The sequence below is a fragment of the Megascapheus bottae genome, chromosome 25 (assembly GCF_031878675.1).
Source record: "Megascapheus bottae isolate mThoBot1 chromosome 25, mThoBot2.hap1, whole genome shotgun sequence".
NCBI lineage: Eukaryota > Metazoa > Chordata > Mammalia > Rodentia > Geomyidae > Megascapheus > Megascapheus bottae.
Genome location: NC_143533.1, coordinates 14,605,604 through 14,620,655, shown reverse-complemented (window position 1 = coordinate 14,620,655; position 15,052 = coordinate 14,605,604). Strand labels below are relative to the sequence as shown.

At 41.7% G+C, this 15,052-nt stretch overlaps 1 protein-coding gene across 1 annotated transcript in view; it reads left to right on the top strand.

Annotated features, from left to right (window-relative positions):
- The window catches only part of Tex9 (testis expressed 9), a 33,930-nt gene that overhangs the window by 17,637 nt on the left and 1,241 nt on the right, over positions 1–15,052 (top strand). The window contains exons 6-13 of the mRNA XM_090358350.1: positions 815–878; positions 2,259–2,335; positions 2,944–2,992; positions 4,349–4,431; positions 6,141–6,307; positions 8,272–8,354; positions 9,284–9,457; positions 12,275–12,409. Of these exons, the coding sequence (XP_090214476.1) occupies positions 815–878; positions 2,259–2,335; positions 2,944–2,992; positions 4,349–4,431; positions 6,141–6,307; positions 8,272–8,354; positions 9,284–9,457; positions 12,275–12,409 (832 nt within the window). The remainder of the gene's footprint in view (positions 1–814; positions 879–2,258; positions 2,336–2,943; positions 2,993–4,348; positions 4,432–6,140; positions 6,308–8,271; positions 8,355–9,283; positions 9,458–12,274; positions 12,410–15,052) is intronic.

Below are 15,052 nucleotides of genomic sequence, written 5' to 3'. Positions count from 1 at the left end.
GGCTTGAACTCAGGGCCTGAGCACTGTCTTTGGGCTTTCTCAAGGTTAGTGCTCTGCCACTTGAGTCACAGCACCACTTCCACTTATTTCTATGTATGTGGTACCAAGGAATTGAACCCGGGTCTTTGTGCATGCAATTCATTGCAAGCATTCAATCACTAGGCCAAACTCCCAGCTGAGCCCCTTATCTCTAATTAATCAATAACTCTGAAACTGAAGCTCAGGGACAGCATCCAGGCCCTGCATGCACACACACGCGCGCACACACACACACACACACACACACACACAGCAATATCCTGTTCTCCACTAGATCCCAAGTAGACCCCGTGGGGCAGGACAGGCACAAGGGAGTTAGTTAATCCCATCTTCTTCTGAAGAAGCTGAGATTGAAGTACAGTCCACTCACCAAACTCCAGCTCCCAAACACAGCAACAGCCTAGACCTGTGCAATCCCTCTACCCCCAGCCCTGGTCATTCTTGTTCAGGGGAGAGCACAGGCTGATACTAAGGTCCTCCACAGGTGAGGCAATCCTTGAACAGAATTGAGCACACCCAGTTTCTTCTTCCTCACTTCCCCTGAAGGCCTGGGCTAAGAGGTGTGGAAAGGCCAGTACTTGTCTTGTGAGTTCCTGCACAGCTAGGAAGACATGTAGAAGATGTGGATATGTACTGTTAATTGTGTTCATGCTTGATACAAACATCATGTGCATATTCTGGTATGTCGATTAAATCACTTTGTAAATTGTAATTGCTGAGATTTATTTTTTATTGAGATTGAAGCCTAACCAAATTACTGACTTTCTGTTTTTAGGCGTTTGAATGCAGAATTGGAGGCCAAAACAGCTCGTCTGGTTCAGCAAGCTGAGGAAGTAATAGTAAGTAGATGAACAGTTACTCTCTGTGGGTGCAAAGTTTTTAACTTTTTTTTTTTTGCACCAGTCCTGGGGCTTGAATTCAGAGACAGGATGCTTTCCCTGAACTTTTTTGCTCATTGCTAGCACTGTACCACGAGGCACAGCTCTACTTCCTGCATTTTTGGTGTTTAATTTGGAGATCAGAGTATCATGGACTTTCCTGCCCAGGTAGCTTCAAACTGCAGTCCTCAGATCTCACTCTCCTGAGTAGCTGGGATTACAGTAGGATTTCAGGTGTAAGTTACTCATGTGAAGCTCTTTAATGTTATAATTTGATGTATGATATGCATATACAGGAGTATACAAGGAAGTGGTGCTGTGGCTCAGGTGTTAGAGCAGTAGCCTTGAGCTGATGAGCTCAGGGAGAGTGCCCAGGCCCAGCGTTCAAGCCCTGAGACTGACAAAACAAAAACAAAAGTAGGTACATAATGCATAATACCTCAAAGTACCCATAGCATAAACATTTGGCTCAATAAATGACCATAAGCTGAATGTATATTCAGCATATGCTTTTAGTAAACATACATTTTCCAAAAGCCACTGGAAAATGTTTTCTACTTGGAATTTATTTTTCTTTTGCCAGTCCTGGGGCTTGAACTCAGGGTCTGGGTGCTGTCCGTGGGTTTCTTTTGCTCAAGGCTAGCACTCGACCACTTGAACCACAGTGCTACTTCTGGCTTTTTTTTTTTTTTTTTTTTTTTTTTTTTTTTTTTTTATTGGTGGGTCATGGGGTTTGAACTCTGGCCCTGGGCACTGTCTCTGAGCTCTTCATTCTCAAGGCTACCGCCCTACCCCTGGAGCCACAGTCCCATTTCTCCTTTTTCTAGTGATTAATTGGAGATAAGATTTTCATGTTCTTTAGTGCCTGGGCTAGCTTTGAACCTCACTACTCAGAGATCTCAGCCTTCTGTTTATAAGCATAAGCCACTGTTCCCAGCTTTAATGCTAACATTTTTTATTAAATCCAAGTAGATAGGATGGGAATGTGACCTAGTGGTAGAGTGCTTGCCTAGCATGCCTGAAATCATGGGTTTGATTTTTCAGTGCCATATAAAAAAGCTAGAAGTGCCTTGACCTTCATAGAATTAATACTAGTGATTCGGTAGGGGTGTTCAAAATGAAAGTTTTTAGTTTTTTTTTTTTAATAAAAGTTGAATCAATGATAGTTGATTTTAACATAGTGAAACTATGATCAGCAGAACTTCCTTTTCTGGTGTAGCATTTCTAATTCAGTGCTTTGATGTCTGGGGGAGTGGGGAGCCTGAGCAACAAGGGCTTGCATAGATTTTAGGTTGTATGGTGTTTTCATAGTACATGAGTCACTTTTACTCATTTGACTAGAGACAGCAACAGGAGATACAGTCTCAATCTTTATCAACACATACCAAATCTTGTGAAGACGGAAATGCCAATTCAAGGTGAGTACAGTGGTAAATACCATTACTGTTTTTTCTCTGTGCTGGTCTTGGGTCTTGAACTCAGGGCCAGAGTGCTATCTGTAAGCTTTTGTGCTCAAGTCTAACACTGTCCCACTTTGAGCCACAGCTCCATTTCCAGCTTTTGGTAGTTAATTGGAGGGGAAGAGTCTCATGGACTTGTCTCCCTGGACTGACTTTGAACTGTGCTCTCAGATCTCAGGCTCCTCAGTAGCTAGGATTACAGGTGTGAGCCACCATTGCCCACTCCTTTGGTATTATTTTTCTTTTTTTTTTGTCAGTCCTGGGGCTTGAACTCAGGGCCCTTTTTAGTGAAGCACTTTTTAATGAGCAATTTATTCCAAAGCTTTTAACACGAAGAATCAGAATTATAGTAAAACATAATTCCATGTACGTATATACATGCTTTATTAAATGTAACTAAATATAGTTCTATGTAAAATTTATATAGAAACCTACTCTAGACAGACCAGATTAACACAGGATTAAGTAGAATTAGAATAGTAGTTGGGCATTTTGCTTTTAAAAATTGGACTTCATGGTATCTCAGTTTGTGTCGTCTAGTATTAATGTTTGTTTTTGGTCTGTAGAGGCCTGTCGTCATCTGAAGGGCTAGTTCATCTACAGTCAGAAACCAAGGTACGAAATCAAACTTTCTGTGCATACAGTTATTCTGTAGGAGTTATTTTTTTTTCCTTTAAGACTCAGAAGAGGGGCTGGGAGTTTGGCCTAGTGGTAGATTACTTGCCTAGCATGCACAAAGACCCGGGTTCGATTCCTCAGTACCACATACATAGAAAAAAGCCAGAAGTGCTGGTGAGGCTCAAGTGGTAGAGCTCTAGCCTTGAGAAAGTCCAAGGACAGTGCTCAGGCCCTGAGCTCAAGCCTAGGCCTGGCAAAAAAAAAAAAAAAAAAAAAGACTCAGAAGAAAAAGAGAATGACTCATTAGAAATGGGATGTAGGGCCTGGAGTGTGGCCTAGTGGTAGAGTGCTTGTTTAGCATGAATGAAACCCCGGGTTCAATTCCTTAATCCCATATAAACAGAAATAGCTGGAAGTAGCAGAGCACTAGCCTTGAGAAAGCTCAAGGACAGTGTCCAGGCCCTGAGTTCAAGCCCCAGGACTACCCCTCCAAAAAAGGATTGTAAACTTAATATTCAGAAGGTATACGTCCATGTAAGTGTTGCTGATAAATGGAATAATTTTTATCTTATAATTTTGCTGAATGGAATAGTGGACAAATCTATGTAAAATGAGTTTGTAACATGAGGCTTTTTTCTTTTTCTTTTTTTGTTGGTCATGGGACTTGAACTCAGGGCCTGGGAGGATGTTATCCCTGAACTTGTTTTGCTCCAGGCTAGTGCACTAATACTTGAAGCCACAGCACCACTTCTACTTTTCTGGTGGTTAATTGGAGATAAGAGTTTCACAGACTTTCCTGTCCTGGATGGATTTTGAACCTGGATCCTCAGATTTCAGCCTCCTGAGTAACTAGGCTTACAAGTGCGAGCTACCAGAACTTGGCTGACTTTTCTTTCCTTAGAAGCTTAATCTAATAGAAAACTTGAGAGAGAAAAGTATACCTATTCAAAGAATGGTTCATTTGTTCATAACTACCCATTATAGTAGTCCCTCTTCTGGGCTCTGGTGTTCTGGAGTCTGCAGCTCCTCCTTTCCCACTTACCTTCTACCTGCTGTGACAGTGTCAGGCCTGCCTGGGAACAGGTGGCTAGTGAGAGCTAAGTTCTGTGCACCCAGCATCCACCAGCAGCTTGAGATCCTCAAGGCTTTGGGACATATTCCTTGTTGTTCAGTTCTTGGTCCATGTGATTTCCAGCTATTTACTTCTGGGATTCCTGAACATAATAAGTAGGTCCATAAATGTAATTATTCTTATTTGTAGCAAAATAGCAATTCCATGTGTTAGGAAGTTGCTTTCTTTGGCAAATGACTAGGCTCTGGTTAATTAAAATACTTTCAATTCTTTTCATATAGCCAAAGGCCAAAAACATTGTTCCTATAAACAAGGTTCAAAACAAACTGCACTCTGGAAATAAAGGAAGGAAAACAAATCCAAGGTATTGTATAGTTCAGCAAGTGTGACTTTCTTTTTTAGTTTAATAACTCATGGTACTCTTGTTCTTAATTATGAGTTTTCATATCTTTAGTAATAAGGTAGACAGTATACACCTGGCCCACATCCAGGAATTTAAACCATTTCTACTCAGAAAAGTGTTACATTAGTAAATGAACATTTTGTGATATTCTCCTGAACAAAACCACTGTACTCCAGAATTTTTTTTTATGCTGGTCCTGGGGCTTGAACTCAGGGCCTCAGGACTGTTCTTGAGCTTTAGTGCTCAAGGCTAGCCCTCCACCACTTGAGCCACAGCACCACTTCTGGCTTCTTTTGGTGTATATGGTACTGAGGAATTGAACCCAATGCTTCCTGCATGCTAGGCAGGCACTCTACCACTAGGCCATGTTCCTGGTCTAAGCTTTTCCTTCTTTAAGTAGTTATATAAAGGGGTTACAGTTCCCTGAGTCAGGATTATGAATACAATACATCTTGGTTATTATCCCCCTTCCATTGTTCTCCCCCACTTTCCCTATTTTCAAGTGATATCATTCAGTTTCTAGAAACTATACATTGAGTATAATGACTATATTTACTTATCCTTCCTCCATTCAAGTGCTTCTCCACTGTTCTTCCCCCCAAATATGTTTCTGCTTCCTAATTGTGGGGGGCCAGTCCTGGGGCTTGAACTCTCGTTGGACTTTAATCAAGGTTAGCACTCTACCACTTGAGCCACCAGCACCACTTAGGCTTTTTCTATGTATATGGTACCAAAGAATCAAACCCAGGTCTTTGTGCATGCTAGGCAAGCACTCTACCACTAGGCCACACTCATGGCCCTGATAAAGCAGTCCTTAGTTTTATTTATTTATTTACTGCCAGTCCTGGGGCTTGAACTCAGGTTCTGGACACTGTCCCTGAGCTGCTTTGCTCAAGGCTAGCAGTCTACCACTTGAGCCACAGTACTACTTCCAGTCTTTTCTGTGTATGTGGTACAAGGAATTGAACCCAGGGTTTCATGCATACTAGCCAAGCAGTCTGCCACTAAGCCCTGGACTGAATGGTTATGCTTTAAAAGTAAGTTAGGAAGTTAGGTTACTGGGCATTGGTGGCTCATGCCTAAAAGCCAAGGTACTCAGGAGGCTGAAATCAGGATCTCAGTCTGTCTATGAACTACCAAAAGCTAGAATTAGAGCTGTAGCTCAAGTCATAGCGCACCAGCCATGAGCAAAAGCAGTCCAGAGACAGCACCTAGGCCTGAGTTTAAGCTTTAAGTACAGGCACCAAAAAAGAAGTGGGGGAGGGGTAAAGGCCTTTGGAACTATGAAATTATTGTGCCAGTACTGAGGCTTGAACTCAGGACCTTGTTGCTGTCTCTCAGCTTTTTCACTCAACACTGATGCTCTTCCACTTGAACCATAGGTTACCTCTGGCTTTTTGCTGGTTAAATGGAGATGATTCTTATGGATTTCTGTCCTTGGGTTACCTATGAACCATGAACCTCAGATCTCAGCTTTCTGAATAGCTAAGATTACAGATGTGAGCCACCAGTCCCTGGCTACTAAGTCCCTTAGAATGTAGTTTTTGAAAGTATCAATTGTAGATTTCATCATGAACTTAAAATTTACACTAATTTGGTCTGTGTTATTTGATGCCATAGCATGTCTTTCTACCTTTTATTCCTTGTGTGTTGGTCAACGTTAAATGGAGATGCTCTAGTGTGCAGATAGCCAGTGATGTCGCTCTGCCAGAGGATTGCTTGGACTTCTCCCTTGCAAAGACAATTAGCAAAATTGAAGGGCAACTGGAGGAGGAAGGTTTTCCTGAGCACGCAGATGAGGACTTTTTCTCCAGCTTGAGTACAGGTATAGGGACAGGTGAGTTTTTTATTTTTCTCTCCTCACAATTACTTAGAAAGCATTATCTCTGGAACAGTTTCTTGAATGTAAACATTTATCATGTGAGGATTTGTCTCAAAGAAACCTTGCACTCTACCTATAATGTGGTGATGGAAGGGATGAGTAGGATTCTAGATGAAATAAAAGAGGCCTTTGATCACCAAGCACTGGTGGCCCAACACAAAAAGATAGGCCATGATTTTTTTTTTTTGCCAGTCTTGGGCTTGAGCTCAGGGCCTGAGCACTGTCCTTGGACTTTCTCAAGGCTAGAGCTCTACCACTTGAGCCTCAGCACCACTTCCAGCTTTTTTCTATGTATGTGGTACCGAGGAATCGAACCCGGGTCTTCATGCATGCTAGGCAAGCACTTTAACCACTAGGCCAAACTCCCAGGCCAAGATAGGCCATGATTAATATTTATTAAAGATAGGCAATGACCAAGTAGGGAGTGATTGAACCTGTCTTTCTACTTTTCTTTTTTTTTTTTCTTTTATTTGTGGGTCATGAGGCTTGAATTTGGCCTGGACTCTGTCCCTGAGCTCTTCAGCTCAAGGCTAGAGCTCTCCCACTTGAGCCACAACACCACTTCTGGTTTTCTAGTAGTTAATTGGAGATAGAGTCTCAGGGCTTTCGTGTGTGGGCTGGCTTTGAACTGCAATCCTCAGATCTTAGCTTCCTGAAGTAGCTAGGATTACAGGTGTAAGCCACCAGCGCCTGGCTTTTAAATAAAATTAAAATATGCAATAGCATCTGGGCCTGAGAATATATACCTGTGGCCCCAGTAAGCCAGAGACTGAGAGAGAGGCTTGTGGGTCCCAGGCCAGCCTGGACTACATGGTGAGACCCTGTTTCAAAGAAAGAAAACCATGACTTATTGTTCATATAACAACAAACAGCTTCTCTGAATTATTTTTGTTATATCTTATCTGTTGCACATCGATATATGGAAAAGGAAGAGTGTATCTGTACAATGACCAGGTGAGTTTCCTAATATAATTTTCCTTCTTATTGACTCATCTTATCACAAGGATAAAAAGGTACTAAGTTTCTAATGATTGAAAAGCATGACATAATTACCAGTAATGTTTCTAAGATAGTTGACTTTAAGGAGTGTTACCTATGTTATTGAAACAAATAATAAGACAGTTGGGCATGTTAATAATGAGTTACTGTGTGACTACAGGCAAGTCACTTGCCACTTAGGCCACAGACTCTTCATTTGAGAATATAGAAGATTGTTCACAAGTTTGTCTTTAAAAGTCTCTTACTTGGTGAAAAAAACTGTTACAGTTTGAGTTGCATATTACATAGTTTAGTGGTTCATTACATTTAGGATGGAGCCACATTTTCTGGGAGGAAGGGGAGGAGTGAAAGAATGGAGTCATTTGTCCTTTGGTCTCTGTTAAGGTGTCTTCCAGGTGCAGGTTGCTCTAAGCATGTAGCTGCCATGGCCCTGCTTTCTGATCAGAGATGCAGGACCCAGAGAAAGCGGTGCCAACGGCTCTTCCACTGTGGCCCTCTCTGCCGCCCTCAGCATCTCCTCTCTATTATATCGTGCCCTAATCCTACCCCAGAAGCTTGTTAGTTGTGGCTGGGTTATGTGTGTGATGGAAAGATCTAGAGGAAGTTGGGATCAGATTCCTTCGTGAGATCCAAAGCTGGGTTTTGCTAGAGAAGAGCATTTCCACTCTGTATCACTGTGCCTTGTGCTTGATGTGTTCTGTAGTCATGCCAAGGATGAATGCAGTCCATAAAAGTGGTCATTCACTCCCCCTCTCATCAGTCACTTCCATTGTAAATGTATTTTTCTTTTATATTATGGATATTAATGTCTGGTATTCCTTGCCATGGTCTTCCTAATAGAATCTCAATTTTGAGCCTTTGCTTCTCAAAATATGGTCTGTTTTGATTGTGATAATAAGTATAATCATTTAAATCCACAGAAACACAGATCAGATTTCTAAAGGCCAAACTCAATGTTATGCAGGAGGAATTGGATAAAGTTGTATGTGAATGCAATAAAAAGGTGAGTTTTTAAAATACCTCAAAAGACATGCTTTACAATTCAAAGACTTCTGAGGGATAATTTCAATTACATTTTTAAAAGGTAGCCACATTCAGATACAATCCAATTTAAAAGTTGTATTATAATGAACTTGATTTTGAGGTGAATTACCAGAGGTAAAGAATTTATAAACTTTACATGAAACTTGTTACATATGTTTTAAATAAACCGATGTACAGAATCAAAAAATTTTATATGCTTATCAAAAAAGTGAGGGGCCAGGAGCATGGCCTAATAGTAGAATGCTTGTCTAGCATGCACGAAGAGTTCAAGCTCCAGGACACATACACACACACACACACACACACACACATAAAATACGATTTTGCCGCCAGGAGTGTGGCCTAGTGGTAGAGTGCTTACCTAACATGCATGAAGCCCTGGGTTTGATTCCTTGGTACCACATTCACAGAAAAACCAGAGGTGATGCTGTGGCTCAAGTGATAGAGCTATCCCTGAGGAAAGCCCAAGGACAGTGCTCAGCCCTGAGTCCAAGCCCCAAGACTGGCAAAAAACAAAAAATAAAACAAAGAAAAAGATAAGTGATTAGACATAAATATCTTCTACTTTTATATTTTTATTTGTTAAATAGGTATAGGTATAAATAGCTTTTTCTTGGGCCAGGAATTTGGCCTAGTGGTAGGGTGCTTGCCTAGCATGCATGAAAACCTAGGTTCGATTTTTCAATGCCACCTACATAGGACAAGCCAGAAATGATGCTGTGGCTTAAGTGGTAGAGTTGTAGCCTTGAGAAAACCCAAGGACAGTGCTTGGGTCCTTAGCTCAAGCCACAGGACTGGCAAAAATAAATAAATAAATAAATAAAGCTTCTTTTGTTTTCTGCTCTGTTTTGGTACCAAATCTTTTTGCATTTTTCCCACAATCTATAGGAGGATGAAATTCAGGATTTAAAGTCACAAGTAAAAAATTTTGAAGAAGATTGTTCAAGACAGCAGCGAACAATTACTATGCAACTGTCTCAGATAGAAAAATACAAAAATCTTTTTGAAGAAGCAAACACAAGATGTGATGGGCTGCAACAGCAGCTGTTGGCAGTTGAAAAGGTAGCATTTTGCATCTTTAATCCAAATGTACAAAAGCTGTTTAAGCCATGTTTTATTGTTTAGTTGTTAGTATTTATTGAGAACTTGCCCTCTCCTTACTTATATTGGGGCCAGGGGGTGTGGCTCTGGGTCTAGGCACTGTCCCTGAGCTTTTGTGCTCAAGGCTAGTAGTCTGCCACTTGAGCCACTTCTTGCTTAATTGGGGTAAGCATCTCACGGAATTTCCTGCCTAGGCTGCCTTTGAACCTTGATCCTCAGATATTAGCCTCCTGAGTAGCTAGGATTACAGGTGGGATTACACCAGTGCCTGGATTTCTTTAAATTTAGGACTTGAAACTTTATAAATGTGTGTGTGTGCGTGTGTGCACGAGTCAGTACTTGGGCTTAAACTTGAGTCTGGACACCATTCCTGAGATTTTTAGTTCAAGGCTGGAGCGCTATCACTTGAGCCACAGCTCCACTTCTGGCTGAGACTTTTCATAAAACTTTTTTGTCTAGCAGTTTCCAAACTGCTTGACTTTTTTTTCTTTTGCCAGTTCTGGGGCTTGAACTCAGGGCCTGGCCACTGTCTGCTTTTATAAGGCTAGAGCTCTGCCACTTGTGCCACAGCACTACTTCTGGCTTTTTCTGTGTATGTGGTACCAAAGAATTGAATCCCGGGACTGCATGCATGCACTCTACCACTAGGCCATGTACCAGTTGTAGATTTTCTTAAGTGACTATTTTCTTTTTTTTTTTTTTTTTAATTTTTATTTTTTTATTGTAATTAGTAAAAGGGTTACATGATATTTGCCAGATAGAAGGTGCATTAATTCACATACATTGATACCCTTTCACATGTCTTGATACCCATTTCCCTCCCCCCCCACCCCCTTAAGTGACTATTTTCAAGATACCTGTGGTATCCTATTATACTTTGGAAAAGGTTTCAGAGTATGACTGTAAACCAAGTAGGTTAGATGGGAGGAAGGGACTGGAGGGAGAGAGTGAGAGAAGACACTGTGTGAAAGGAAATGTACTCAGGGCCGGGAGTTTGGCCTAGTGGTAGGGTGCCTGCCTAGCATGCATGAAGACCCAGGTTCGATTCCTTGGTACCACATACGTATAAAAAGCCAGAAGTAGTGTGGTGGCTCAGGATAGAACACTAGCCTTGAGGAAAGTCCAAGGACAGTGCTCAGGCCCTGAACTCAAGCCCAGGACTGGCAAAAAAAAAAAAAAAGGAAATGTACTCATTACCTAACTTACGTCATTGTTGCCCCTCTGTACATTTTTTTTTTCTTTTTCTTTTTTGCCAGTCCTGAGCTTACGCTCAGAGCCTGATGGATTTTCTCAAGGCTAGAGCTCTACCACTTGAGCCTCAGCACCACTTCTGGCTTTTTTCTATGTATGTGGTACTGAGGAATCAAACTCGGGTTTTCATGCATGCTAGGCAAGCACTCTACTACTAGGCCAAACTCCTGGCCCCTGTACACCATTTTTATAATGAGTAAATTTTTAAAAAGTTAGTTCACAGTTTATTTAGATGAGGTGTTCTTTTTCCCATGGGTTTTCTCACTGAAGAACTTTGCTGCTTCACTGTTGTCCTTGCCATCTCCATTCCCTTTGCTCTGCTTCCCAGGAGCTGGGCAACATGGATTCAGAGATGACTATGTCCTGTGGTGATGTAGCAACAAAGTCACCCACAAAAGACGAGGGCGGGCTCGCTTCCATATTCTTGTGACAGAGGTGGCAACAAGACAGCTCAGCCATGGACTCTGAGGCTCCCGAGTATATTTGCTTTCTTCCTGGTAACAGTGAGCTGAATTGTGAGTGCGTGGCGCAGCCGTGCAAAAACCTGCCGAGGCAGATGGCGTCCATGCACAGCTTGATTTGTTTAGAAACGCACAGGAAGAACAGCATGTGTTTTGTTGTTTTGTTTTCTTTTTCCCTTAATTACTCAAGCCATGTAAATCTGCAGACAATGTAGGAATACAGTCAGAAAAAAAATAGAGAACACACACAATTGTATTTTTAAATGGATTTCATATCCACACAGTATTGACTGGGAACCTGCTTTGTATATGGCTGGGTAGCAGACCTTATGTCGTAGGTGATATCAAAACCAGTGGATCAGGCGCTGGTGGGGCTCATGTTACAACCGTAGCTACTCAGGAGGCTGATACCTGAGGATCAAGGTTCAAAGGCATCCCAGGCAAGCAAGACAGTGATTCTCTTTATCTGCAGTTGACCATCCAAAAAAACAAAAGCAGGACATGGTGCTGTGCTAGAGTGCTAGCCTTGAGCTGAAGAGCTCAGGGACAGTGCCCAGGCCTAGAGTTCAGGCCCCACAACCAACAACAACAACAAAAACCCAGAGCTGCAGCTCAAGTAGTAGTAGAGCACTAGCATTGAGGGAAAAACAAAAACAAAAACAAAACTATTTTTTTTTTTAAATCTGGGACAAGAATTTCCTGAGTATGTGTGCGTCTCTCTCTTTCTCTCCCCCCCCCCCGTGGTGTGTGTGTGTATGTGTGTGTGTATGTATAAAATTTGAGAGAAACTAAAGATTATAGAAATGTAAAATATGGGCTGGGAATGTGTCCTAATGGTATAATGCTTGCCTAGCATGCATGAAACCCTGGGTTCGGGTTCCTTGGTATCACATACACAGAAAAATCCAGAAGTGATGCTATAGCTCAAATGGTAAAGTGCTAGTCTTGAGAAAGCTCAAGGATAGTGTCTGGTTCTTGAGTTCAAGCCCCAGGACTGGCAAAAAAGAAAAAGAGAAAGGAACTTGGAATATTGAAATATTGCTTATTTTCTTTTTTAATTCGATAGGATTTAGAAAATAAAAAGCGACTACAAAAACAGGCTGCTGCCAGTCAAAGTGCCACAGAGGTTCGCTTGAATAGAGCCCTGGAAGACGTGGAGAAGTATAAACTGGAGCTGAGTAAATTAAGGCAAAATCACAAGGTGTGCAGACTTGGATAATGCTCACCATTGGTAACCTCTTTTGTGTAAGAATCAAAAATAGTTCATGGAGCCAGGTGTGGTGGCTCATGCCTGTAATCCTAGCTACTCAGGAGGCTGAGATCTGAGGATCAAAAGACACCCCCCCCCACAGCACAAAAGAACCTGAGACTCTTTTTTTTTTTTTGCCATTCCTGGGGACTGAACTCAGGGCCCTAAGCACTGTCCTTTGGCTTTCTCAAGGCTAGAGCCCTTCCATTTGAGCCACATCACCACTTCCAGCTTTTTCTTTTTTTTTAGATTTTTTTCATATTTTATTGTAATTAATAGAAGGGTTACATTATATTCACCAGATAGAAAGGTGCATTACTTTACATACATCGATACCCTTTCTCATGTCTTGGTGCCCAAACTTGCAGCTTTTTCTATATATGTGGTACCTAGGAATCAAACCTGGGTCTTCATGCATGCTAGGCAAGCACTCTACCACTAGGCCAAACTCCCAGCCCGAGAACCTGTGACGCTTATCTCTAATTAACCTCTAGAAAATGGGAAGTGGGGCTTGGCCCAAGGGTAGGATAGCAGTAGCCTTGAGCTGAAGAGCTCAGGGATTGTGCCAAGGCTGAGTTCAAGTCCTGTGACCCACAAAAAAAAAAAAAAAATAGTTCATGGGCTGGGAGTTTGGCCTAGTGGTAAAGTGCTTGCCTAGCATGCACGAAGACCCAGGTTCGATTCCTTGGTACCACATACATAGACAAAGCTGGAAGTGGTGCTGTGGCTCAAGTGGTAGAGCTCTAGACTGAGGAAAGCCCAAGAACAGTGTTCAGGTCCTGAGCTCAAGTCCCAGGACTGGCCAAAATAATAATAGTTCATGACATGATAAACATTTTTCTTTTCAAAAGACATTTTTGTTAAGACATTTTGTACATTTCTAACATGTTAACATTGTATCCTTTAACTTTGTTTAGAAACTCACAGGAAGAGCAGCATATGCTGTGTTTTTCTTTTTCCCTTTATTACTCAAGCCATGTAAATCTGTATTTAGATTTGAGGGGATGAAGGAATCATTCATTCCTTTCATTCAAAAGATCGCTGCCTGTAGGGATGCTGGACACTTGGTGGCTGAACGCTGGATAGCACGTAAAAGAAAAAAAAGTGTTATGTAAATCTCAAGTCTGCTGTGTCTGCAAACCTCAGGTTCCTAGTAATTGGAATGAAGGTCTGCTTTCCAGGGCTGTTGTCCTCAACTTGAGCCTGGGGCAGAATCCCTCGAGGGTTTTTGCTAAAATGCAGTTTGTAGGCCAGCCTTGGAGCTGCCAATAGTGATTTCCTTTGCGATTGCACCAGTTTACATTTTTCCCTCCCCCCACCCCCTTTTGCCGTTTTCCTTTTGTCCTGGGGCTTGAACTTGGCCTGAGCACTGTCTTCGGGCTTCCTCAAGGCTAATGTTGCATCACTTGAGCCCCAGCACTACTTCTAGCTTTTTCTGTGTGGTACTGGGGAATGGAACCCAGGGCTTCATGCATGTTAAGCAAGCATTCTACCACTAGGCTACAGTCCTGGCCTGTGCATTTCCTTTTTATAGCTAAGTTTCTTGGATGTTGCCTTTCTCTATTTATTGGCTATTTGTGTCTTCTGGAAATTGTTCAGTTTGTCTATATAAAATTAGAATGTCCTTTTGCTGTGAATTTTTTGAGCTCTTAGTCTATCTGGATATAAATCATTTTATCTGATGTGAACAGCTGGCAGAGATGTCCCCCTGTTCTGTGGGTTTTCTCCTCATTCTGGCAATTGTTTCCCTTTCTGTATATAAGCTTTTTAATTTGATACAATCTTATTTGTCAATTCCTGCTCTTAATTTCCTGAGAAACTGGAGTCCTGGTTTTACATGAAGATTTTTATATAGGGTAAGAGTCTAGTTTGTCTTTTGTGTGTAAATAACTGTAGTTTTTCTTACACCATTTGTTGTAAAGGTTTTAACAGTGTATAAATTCTCTCCTCAGTTGACCATCTCAAGCTCTTGGTGCTATTTATGCAGATGCCTGTGACATGCATGCAGGGTTTGAGCCATGTGAGAGGACTGTTGTTGTCTGCTGAGGTCGGAAGAGAAGAGTATCCCCAGGAAAAAGCTAGTTGTGGATCACAACTAACATGCCTTAGTTTTTGCAAGGATCTTGATAGTACTTCCAGATTCTGCTTAGTATCAATAATATCAATAAGGCATCTATGTCAAATAGATTTTAAATTTGGACCCAAAGTTTATGAAATTAGTCTAATGCAAGTTATTTGATTATTAGAATCAGAATGAATTTTTTTTTTGCCAGTCTTGGGCCTTGAACTCAGGGCCTGAGCACTGGCCTTGGGCTTTCTCAAGGCTAGCAGTCTACCACTTGAGCCACAGCACCCACTTCTGGCTTTTTTTCTATGTATGTGGTACTGAGGAATTGAACCCAGGTCTTCATGTATGCTAGACAAGCACTCTACCACTAAGCCAACGCCCAGCCCCAGAATGGAATTTTTTAAAAGCATCTTTTTAAATGGTAGAGATCTCACCATGATTAAAAGCTAGGCACTGGTGGCTCACACTTGTAATCCTACAATTAACCAGCAAAAAGCTGGCTGAAGGCATGGCAAAAGTGGTAGAGC